General features: G+C 39.8%; 1 protein-coding gene across 3 annotated transcripts in view; it reads right to left on the bottom strand.

The window, feature by feature from the left end:
• Window positions 1–142: 142 nt before the first annotated feature.
• The window catches only part of sh3kbp1 (SH3 domain containing kinase binding protein 1), a 172,391-nt gene continuing 161,507 nt past the window's right edge, over window positions 143–11,026 (bottom strand). For 2 of the 3 annotated variants that reach the window (XM_033032763.1, XM_033032765.1), the window contains 5 exons: window positions 10,352–10,461; window positions 9,388–9,534; window positions 5,074–5,309; window positions 3,780–3,843; window positions 144–549 (listed from right to left, as the gene is read on the bottom strand). In XM_033032763.1, coding sequence (XP_032888654.1) covers window positions 508–549; window positions 3,780–3,843; window positions 5,074–5,309; window positions 9,388–9,534; window positions 10,352–10,461 — 599 coding nt within the window. In that variant the 3' untranslated portion in view covers window positions 144–507. Of the gene's footprint in view, window positions 550–3,779; window positions 3,844–5,073; window positions 5,310–9,387; window positions 9,535–10,351; window positions 10,462–11,026 lie in introns of all 3 variants that reach the window. The other variant, XM_033032764.1, reaches the window with a different exon arrangement.

Below are 11,026 nucleotides of genomic sequence, written 5' to 3'. Positions count from 1 at the left end.
CTGTGTCCCAAACATTATGGTGTCCTGAAATGGGGGGAACTATGTATGAACACTGCTGTAATTTCTACACGGTGAAACCAAAATGTATAAAAATGGCCTTTATTAAAATCTGACAATGTGCACTTTAACCACAGGTGATTTTTTTTCTATCACAAATCTCAAATTGTGGAGTACAGAGGCAAATAAATAAATGATGGGTCTTTGTCCCAAACAATATGGAGGGCACCGTACATAATGTATATATATATAAGCCTCTAGCATTAGCCATTTTGGACATCAGTGCATTTAGTATTGGGAAAACAGTAAAATCATTCTGTGTTTACTATTGTGAACAGCAGTTTTTGCATTACAAAACATGAAAACCTGTTTATAAAAGATGCGGGGGGGGGGGGGGGGGGGAGAATAAGTTTAATTAATTTGGCACAAAACTAAATTTGGCTGTGTCATAACTTAAGTCCTGGAACTACCAGAGGTGTAATTGCAGCATTTTGTCCAGGGAATAACCAATCATTTTGATTGAAGTGCTTTCTTAATTCCTTCCACTTCCATCTGTAAATAAAATTTGAAAAACATCTTTAACATCTTCCAATTCAGCTTCTCAGATTGGAAAAAGAGCAGCAGCTAAATCCTGCATTAATTTCATGATCCAAAGTTACCAGTCAAGAACTACGAGTGCCTGGCCTAATTACCCCGGATATGATCACTAACATAATTTGTATTGGAAGGAACTGCAGATGCTGGTAAGATAGGCAAAAAGCTGGAGTAACTCAGCGGGACAGGCAACATCTCTGGAGAGAAGGAATGGGTGACGTTTTGGGTGAAGTCTGAAGAAGGATCTTGACCCGAAAAGTCACCCATTCCTTCTCCAGTGATGCTACCTGTCCCGCTGAGTTACTCCAGCTTTTTGTGTTACTAACATAATTTGTATCAGTTCCACACACACATAATGTGTACCAAAAGTTCATGTCCTAGGTTAGGATTTCTCCCAGTCTTACGTCCTTAAACCATACAATAATTGTTGTCTAAAAGACTAAATATCCATGTATTTCTTGGATTTAATGGTGTTTCTAATTCTTCCCCAAAAATAAAGCTTTACTGCTATAGGTCCTTTAAAAATCAATTGAACCTAGCTTTATATTTCAGTGAACACAGGTTTAGTTCATATAATCTGTTGCAGAGTATAACACAGGCACACCTAACAAAATAATGTCCAAAGACTTTACTGAACAGTTCATTGCTTGATACAGTAATACCACTGCGCAAAACCTAAAGGCCTGAAATTAATGGTAAATCGGGAAAATGGAGTGCAATCTCACTTGGGAAAACTAAGTGTTCTCTGCATTGTGGAAATGACAGGTAGGATGCCACTTTTAATAAAATTAGATTTTCAGCTTTAAATTAGAGTGAGGAAAAACAAGACCCCAACCAAATATAGAAAGCTTAGAACAATGAAATCTAATGTGTGATAATTAAGTTAATTCATATTGCAAAAGGCAATGAGCTATATACACAAACTATAGACCACTTTAACAGCAGTTCACCTTGAACAGGTCCATATGAATTGATAGCTATTACTTTCTAAAAAGATACTCTGATAGTTTGGTCCCGCGCTGTCTACAAACTAGCCAAACTGGCATGGTGTGTTCACTGCTGATGTTCCTCATAATTCAGCTGTGGGGAGTTGTGCAGGAGCAGGTCCATGAGGAAGCATTGCATGTACCATATTTTACAATGTAGGAGGCTCACTAAATCTACACCAGCTTAGAACCATCCATTCTCCATTAATTCTCCCTGTGACCTGTTGCCATCAACACACCCAGATTCTACTATTCACATATATGCATGGGGTGATTTACAGTGACCAACTAACATACCACCTCTCATCTTTGGGAAGGAGAACGACACTGGAGCATCTAGGTGAAATCCACACAGTCACTGGGAGAATGTGCAAGCTACACACAGGCAGCACAAGGTTGGGATGGAACACAGTGTTTAAGAAGGAACTGCAGATGCTGGAAAATCGAAGGTACACAATAATGCTGGAGAAACTCAGCGGGTGCAGCAGCATCTATGGAACGAAGGAAATAGGCAACGTTTCGGGCCAAAACCCTTCTTCAGTCTGAGTTTCTCCAGCATTTTTGTGTACCTGGGATGGAACACAGTTTGCTGGATCTGCATGAGGCAGCAGGTTTACTTGCTGCATTATGCTGCTTGTAGTCTTCACTTTCAAAGACACAGGCTGGTATTGACAACATGTTGAAACAAAACTTAGCACCACCTTGTCACTGATACAGTGCACTTTAATGATGGAAAACCGTGCAGACTTTGTTGGATGTGGGAAAACACAGTATAGTGGATTGTGGTGAAAACCATGAGGTTTTGGTTTGCAAAGTATAGGCTGCACTTCTTAATGACAGATCATTATAGCAAAATGGAATGCATTTCTTATACTTCCTTTACCCTAAAAGTACTTTTGAAATCTGCTTATTATTATAAAGTTGTGTAATTTAGCTATTTCCAAACAGCAAAATGTTTTGGAGAGGGTAGTCAAGAGATAATTTTGGCCAGGAGTGCCTATTCTTTGACTAGTGCTATGTGATCTTGTGTCATTAGGACTCTGATTTAAGGTCTCTTGACTAGGATAGCTATGCCCCACAGCAACAGCGTGGAATTGCCCCCAAATCCTAAGGAACTCAAAAACAGCTTTATAACTGTTATAAAGCACAGATTTAAGCACAGATAAAGAAAGCTAAGGTGGATGGCCACAGTCATTTTCCCAGGGTAGGGGTGTCTAAAGTGAAAGGAAGAAGATTTAAAGTGGACCCAAGGGGCAATTTTTACACACGCACAGTCGTTTTTATGGAGTAAACTGCTAGAAAGGAAGTGGTCGAGGCAGGTACAATTAAAATATTTAGAAGACGTAGATGGGTTCATAGATAGGAAAGGCTGAGAGGATGGGCCAAACTTTAGCAAATGGCATGAGCTCAGGAAGGCATTGTCGTTGACATGGATGGATGCTTTAGGACGTCACTGCGGAGAACTCTGATTCTAAGAAAAAGCACTGATGGTTAAGCCATTGCTGGAAATTTGTGGCCACCACCTATCAGAAGGACGTAGAGGAGATTCAGCAGAATGTTACCTGTCAGGAGGAGTGTTTGAATTTGTTTTCTGGTCTAGCCAGAAGTGGCTTTTGACCGGGGGTGGGGGACCACACATTCCTAATATCAGTGTACAAATTAATAGGCATTGATAGTGTAGTTATGAAGAAACTCTTTGCCATGTCAGAGGGTATAGAAGTGAGAGGATAGAGGGGAGCAAGAAGTTTCATGGGTGTTTGGAATCTAGAATGAAGTGCCCAAAAAGGTAGTTTGGGGCACATGCTCTCACACCATTTAAATTACCAAGTAGGCTACACAACAAATGCTGGTGAATGGCAATAGCTAACTTCGTCATGCGAGCCAAATGACCTATTTTCGTGTTGTGTGTTTCTACGACTCAATGTTCATGACCACAGGAAGTTACAGAATGTTTTAGACATTTTTTTGAAATAATAATAAAAAGTACAAATTGATTTTCACTTAATAAAATCCTAAAAACAAGTGTGTGAATGCCTGCTTTTAGAGGTATCCATGAAAGTATAAATAATGTTCATAATATTAAAATCACTTGTTTCATTCAGTATTATTCATTGATATCTATATATACTCATATTTATGAATTAATATTGTACTTTGATAACATTGCAATGCATCTCAATACTAATTAAAGATACAACTCACTTGTAATGAAATACGAATCTTCTTTTCTTCATCTAACTCGTTCATCAACTGTGTAATTTCTTTTCTGTCAAAATTTCAGTATTTTACTCAGGTTTGTACATTGCAGGGCTTATTCCATATAACAGTAACTTTTTCCCCACCCAAAACTATTTTCAATAAAAACAGAAAATAATGGGAACGGGGAAAGAAAAACAACCCGTTATTCATATTGGTGTCCAAAATAAATCATTCACCAGCCACAAATGTGGTTACTGTATGTTTAAGAAGGCACTGCAGATGCGGGAAAATCGAAGGTAGACAAACATGCTGGAGAAACTCGGCGGGTGAGGCAGCATCTATGGAGCAAAGGAAATAGGCAACGTTTCGACCCAAAACATTGCCTATTTCCTTCGCTCCAGAGATGCTGCCTAACCCGTTGAGTTTCTCCAGCATTTTTGTCTACCTGTGGTTACTGTATGATGTTTTATCCACACATACTAATCTAGCAGAAACCCTCTTATACATATTCATATTGTATATTCAAGTGTACATTTTACTAAACATTTACCACAATCTAACAACCAGAAAATATCGAACATTAATCTAATAAATATGCAATCGTGACTTATCATTTTACCAATATACATCTAACAGCTAAAGTTCTAATGTGGTGTGGCAAAGAGTACTGAGAATATGGCTAAAAGGCTGTCTATTACTCATTATTTATTGTTAAAAGTAATCAAGAAAACAGATTTGAAGAAAAAAAATCAAGATCTTACAATTTTTCTCTAAAATAACATTACGAATTCACATTATCAGAAACTCAAGATTAAACCCTTGGGCAAATTGCATGTAGCTGGACTGTAGCTTATTGATATAAATCCCTTGAGATATACATTTCTCTTAGATGAACAGTATGCGTGCTGCTATGAACTCAGGATTTTGTTAATTAAAACATTTTTGTTCAGTTTTATGTTAGTAGTGTCATGTAACCTATTATAAACAAGGCTGTTTGTGAGGGAAATAGATTGGTGAATTACACTGCTTAATACATGAGAAGCTTTGTAATGAAAAATGGAATCATCGTGTCACATCTTGGCTAATTGATCTGTGGAAATATGTTATACAATAAAGTCGGGGAAGGTGTCACATGGTTTATTGATTTTTTTTAAATGGTTTATGAAATGCAAGCAGAGAGGCAATACTAACATTTTTGATTTTAGTAACTAGGATGCTTGCTGATCCTTTCAGTTTAGTCAATGGTTTCCTGCATATTGAGTGTGTCATTGATACCCAACAGATAAAGGCAACTCACTTGTGCTGTGACTTCATCATTTCAATAAAACTTCTCAATTCTTTCACTTGTGCTTTTAATTCATCAATTGGATCTTGATTCTTGTCACTCTTTGGCTTGAGATCAGTATTGTACTGTACCGGCAAGTTTGACCTCTGTCCTCCAGCAGAGGCGAGATTGTGATGGAATGTGTGGATATTACTTCCAGATGGCAAAATTGGAACTCCTGGTTTCGGTGGCAACGTTTTGTCAGATCCCTAGGATAATGTAAGTGTAGAAAGACAAATGAATTTTGCCAAATCAATGCTCTGAAATTGCACAGATCTCAATAGCAAAACATATCAGGCATGAAACTTACTGCAAGATTTACAATGATATGGATAAGATCCAAATCAAATCAAATAATTTAACAGCAGATATAGATTGTTTGAAATTAATCCCATTCCTTATGTTTGAAATAAAGTCTTCAAAAGCATTAATAAGCATGCAGGTACAGCAGGCAATGAAGAAAGTGAATGGCATGTTGGCCTTTATAACAAGAGGAATTGAGTATAGGAGCAAAGAGGTCCTTCTGCAGTTGTATAGGGCCCTAGTGAGACCACACCTGGAGTATTGTGTGCAGTTTTGGTCCCCTAATTTGAGGAAGGACATTCTTGCTATTGAGGGAGTGCAGCGTAGGTTTACAAGGTTAATTCCTGGGATGGTGGGACTGTCAAATGCTGAGAGAATGGAGCGGCTGCGCTTGTATACTCTAGAATTTAGAAGGATGAGAGGGCATCTTATTGAAACATATAAGATTATTAAGGGTTTGGACATGCTAGAGGCAGGAAACATGTTCCCGATGTTGGGGGAGTCCAGAACCTGGGGCAACAGTTTAAGAATAAGGGGTAAGCCATTTAGAACAGAGACAAGGAAACACTTTTTCCTCAGAGAGTGTGAGTCTGTGGAATTCTCTGCATCTGCCTCATAGGGCGGTGGAGGCCGGTTCTCTGGATACTTTCAAGAGAGAGCTAGATAGGGCTCTTAAAGATAGCGGAGTCAGAGGATATGGGGAGAAGGCAGGAACGGGGTACTGATTGGGGATGATCAGTATGATCACATTGAATGGCGATGCTGGCTCGAAGGGCCGAATGGCCTACTCCTGCACCTATTGTCTGTTGTCTATTGACATTCTGATTTTTCAGTACAAGATTTAGATGTCCAATACCAATTTGTTACCAACTCCTATTTCATAACATTATTTGCTGGAAATTGCAACAGGGTTATGGGATACCCCTTGTAGCAAGATGCTTTCAAAAGACCATATATTTTAGATAGAACCTGAAAGATTAAAATCGGGTATATTTTTAAAAGACCTTGAATTATAGTGTTTGTCTCCATCCTTGAGCAGTTTACAGTTACCTAAGGGGGCTAAAATGAGTGATCCCTTTGTGCTGGTTTTCATTCGAGTCTCCTCTCGTGGAACACAGAACAGTACACAGCGGCGGAAATCCCGGGGGGGACAGGTGGGACACGCCCCCCTCCCCTCCCTGTTTTGAGAGGTGGGGGGACAGTCCCCCCCCCCCAATTTTTCTAATCCATATTTTAAAACCCGGTGAAATCTCTGCTTTCCGTGAGACAGTGGGGGTGGGACTGCTGATCGAGGGCACCGATTCGACAAGAGAGACGTCGGTCAGCAGGCAATGGGGGCGGGACATGATAATTCAGCGCAGTGATTGGAGGAGGGAGACGTGCCAAAACACTCTCAGCACAGACCTGCGCCTCATCCGCAGCCAGGATCGATCCCGGTTTTCCGGCGTGTCCAGTCCCTACTCGAGTCCCCACCCCCCCCCATGCCCGGGGGTGGCCAGAGAGTTCCCCGAGTTACTGCTTTTCAGCTCTATTCCCAGAGCATGCTGCTTCAGTCCCTCCACTCATTTTTTTGTTGTTACGGAGTTGAAAACATCCTGCTCTAAGTCACAAATGTCTTTATTGTTTTGTCATTGCCCCTTCCTGTTGTCCTTGATCTTGTGCCGCCTTACTCGAGGCAAACTACCTGGTTTGCCGTAGATGTAAAATTTAGCATGATTCTAACAACTATTCGCTTTTCTGTGTGATCAAATCTATTTCAAGAGTGTTTTGAAAGAAGGCATGACACAAGTTAGGCTTCTGTAATTGTATGCTCATAATCCAAGACCGAAAGATGGAAAATTACAATCCAAATTACAGATCATTAATTGTCCTGGTAGAACCTGTCAGAATAACGATCTCCCATAAAAAGCCTTCCATTATGTAAACAAATACAAGTAGGATCCGCAAATTTAAGCATCCAGAATAGACACAGTTCACTACATATATGCAAGCTGATATGAATGGTGTATGGACAGATATTAAAGGTTTTGTCCAATATTAGGCATAGAAACATAATTTAAGAATCTATCCTTTCTATTATTTTTCTTGTTGCCCTTGGTAGCACCCCCCTCATGCACACACAAACTGCTTGACTACAAAATCTGGAGAAAAGGAATAGGTGACGTTTCGGGTCAAGACCCTTCTTCAGACTGAGAGTCAAGGAAAGAGAAACAAGAAATAAAGACAGTAGAGAGAGAGATATCGAACAAATAAATGAAAGATATGCAAAAAAGTAACGATGATCAAGGAAAGGTGGAGCCCACAATGGTCCATTGTTGGCCGTGGGCTAGGTGATGAGTTATACAGACAATGAAACTCAACAGGACATCAGTGAAACTAGTATGACGACTTGCCAAACACTAACTCCTCTCCCCATTCCCACACTGACCTTTCTGTCCAAGGCCTTCATTGTCAGAGTGAGGCCAAATGCAAATTGAAGAAACAACACCTATTTTGCTTGGGCAGCTTACAAATCAACAGTATGAATATTGATTTCTCTAACTTCTAGTAACCCTTGTATCCCCCTCTCCATCCCTCTTCCACCCTGGTCGTCGTAGTAGTTTCACTAACATCCTGTTGAGTTCATTAACTGTATAACACGTTTTCACCTAGCCCACCACCAACAATGGACCATTGTGGGCTCCACCTTTCCTTGATCGTGACTTTTTTGCATATCTTTATTTATTCTATATCATCTTATATATCTCTCGTTTTCCTTTTCCCTGACTCTCAGTCTGAAGAAGGGTCTTTGACCAGAAAAGTCACCTAATCCTTTTCTCCAGAGATGCTGCCTCACGCAGAGTTACTCCAGCTTTTTGTGTCTATCATCAGTTTAAACCAGCATCTGCAGTTCCTTCCTACACATTTTGACTACAACCTGTATAAATTCACTTTGTCCTACAACTATATTTGTAATAATCAGACAGACCTTTTGGATCAAGGATGACTCATTTCCACTCAGGTTCTGTGGGTTCTGAGATGGCTGGTGAGGCTTGAATGGGACCCAATGACCCTACCATTGATATGTAAGGAGTATAAACTAGGTTTCTCCACACCACTGCAATGTTCCGACTCCACTTTGAGCAGCCATAAACCAGGGATCAGTAGAACATGAATTTTATGCTAGCTCCGAGTTCTTCATCGTCAAACATACATTTCCTCAAATAAACCAAAGATGATGGCAAATTTATTTATTGTTCATGGGTCACGCTGAGCAGTGGCTCCAGAGATATGAAGAAAGATCCATTTTCTAGGGGTTTGTTAGGAACCTTTAAGATCAGGGGATAGGGTTGAAGAGTGGAGGTAGGTTGATAAAATATCTTGTTGAGTGCAAGACCTATTCTTTTGTATGCTTCAGTAAAAGAGTCTGAATGCATGGGCAGACCTCTGAACGCATGCAAGCATCAACAATTTCTGTCAACTGCATGGACTGTGGTTCTGGAACACAATCACTGCAGGGTAAACTTCCCCGTTAGTTCTGAAGATGAGCTTCACTTCTGCTGAAATTTTGCTGGAGGCAAGATTCAGTATCATGGCAAGAAAAGTATCAGCACAATGACATAATTATATCGTACTGTCTAATCCATAATCATATCACAGATATGCCACAACTTTCAGCTGGATGTTAAGAAATCCAAACCAGCATATTGTGGCATGGAGGAAAGCATTTACTCCTCTCCCACTACGCTAGTCCAGTTAATCATTCTACACTTCCAAGCTTTTGTTTTTTCTTAAACTTTTGCAGCTTATGTTTGTGTCTAGCAAGTACCTTTAGTTCTGTAAAATATTCTCTGTTCACACTAACATTCCTAGTTCCCGTGGTTCACATCAATGCTGATATAATTAGATGACTTTTGTAAAAATATTATTTTTTCATGTTTTAACATTGACTATTCCAATGTGTAGCTGCAAGAAAAACACAGACACACACCTCTGATAACTCACCGGTAACAAAGGAATGGGTCTGTGAGCTTTCTTTATGACCTCTTTTACTTTTGCTGTGTTGGATTCAAATTCTATTCTTTCATGCTCTTCTCTTTCATCCTCTGGCGAAACTGGCGAGTCCAAGTAGTCAGGGCTGGAAAGTGTTGGCTGCAACAAGGGAAAGAAGAAATAGCAAGAATTGGCAGTTGCTGGGGAGCAGCCCGAACAACAAATTGGGATAGATCAGAATTAAAAACAAATTTAATCCGATTATGGTTCCCTGTCCTAAAACATTAACTTGGGTTTCTCTAGCTAAAGATGAAGCTGATCTACTGAGAATTTTCTGGTTTGTTTTCCAGGACTGTGGCCACTCATTATTTGCTTTGCTTGGAAATACATCTGTGAAGTAGCTTCATTCATATTGTGGGTTCAAAATGTAAATTCCTGTGAAAAATATGCTTCTGCAGATTTGTTTTGTATGTGCAGAACGGCAACAACATGACATTTAAATGCAAAGCAATTAGAGGGCAAGATACATTGGGTGGCAGGTAATGGATACAAAACATTGCTCATATTTTCTATATTCTGCTTTATAGGTGCGAGCTTTAAGTGTGAAAATAAACATGCGCAAGTTCTAATTCTGTTTTGACTTCACGTTTATTTCAAGGTCAGCGTTTAACACCCATCCCTAAGTGGTAAATTGCCGAGCATTTTTTGTTTTGTTTTATGTTTTTTTTTAGTTTAGACACATCACGGAAACAGGCCCTTCAGTTCACCGAGTGCACTAGTTCTATATTATCCTGATTTCTCATCCACTCCTTACACACTGGGCGCAGTTTATAGTGGCCAATTAACCTATAAACCCACATGTCCTTGGGATGTGGGAGGAAACCGGAACACCCGGAGGAAACCCATGTGGTTACAGGGAGAACATGTAAACTGCATTACAAGACCGATTGTAACTGTTAATAACGTGACCACGTACTGATGTAAAGACTTGTGATGGTGGTCGCCGTCCACTGGCTTTTGGTCTGGAGGTTGTGGGATGGTTGAGTTTCTCGGTGGAAGTGACTAAACTGTCAAAACCTGTTACATCTACACGACAAAAGAAAGCAGTGCAATATTAGAAATGAATGCTTCAGACAATTTATATATTGTTTTTGAACACGAATAACTGAGTAACTCTGCAAAGTGCTCATTGGCAAACATTGCACCTGATGAAATCAAAAGATAATATTGCTAAGTCTCTGCTCCCTCTCCAGAAGTACAATGAGATCTCTTTCCCACAACAGTGAAATACCTCATCAAAATCGGTTAATATACTGATCAGCCAAATCAGGTAGATCACGCCATCTTTGTTCAGAATCTACAATACCAAATTCTAAGGGGAGTAAGAGGCGACCGTGGCTGACAAGGGAAGTCCAGGACAGTAGAAAAATAAAAGAGAAGACGTATAACATGGCAAAGATGAGCGGGAAGCCAGAGGATTGGGAAACTTTTAAAGATCAACAGAAGATAACTAAAAAGGCAATACGGGGAGAAAGGATGAAGTACGAAGGTAAGCTAGCCAAGAATATAAAGTAGGATAGTAAATGCTTCTTTAGGTATGTGAAGAGGAAAAAAATAGTTAAGACAAATGTGGGTCACTTAAAGAGACGAG

Source organism: Amblyraja radiata, chromosome 14 (genome assembly GCF_010909765.2).
Source record: "Amblyraja radiata isolate CabotCenter1 chromosome 14, sAmbRad1.1.pri, whole genome shotgun sequence".
Classification (NCBI taxonomy): Eukaryota; Metazoa; Chordata; class Chondrichthyes; order Rajiformes; family Rajidae; genus Amblyraja; species Amblyraja radiata.
This window is presented reverse-complemented; position numbering and strand designations above follow the sequence as displayed.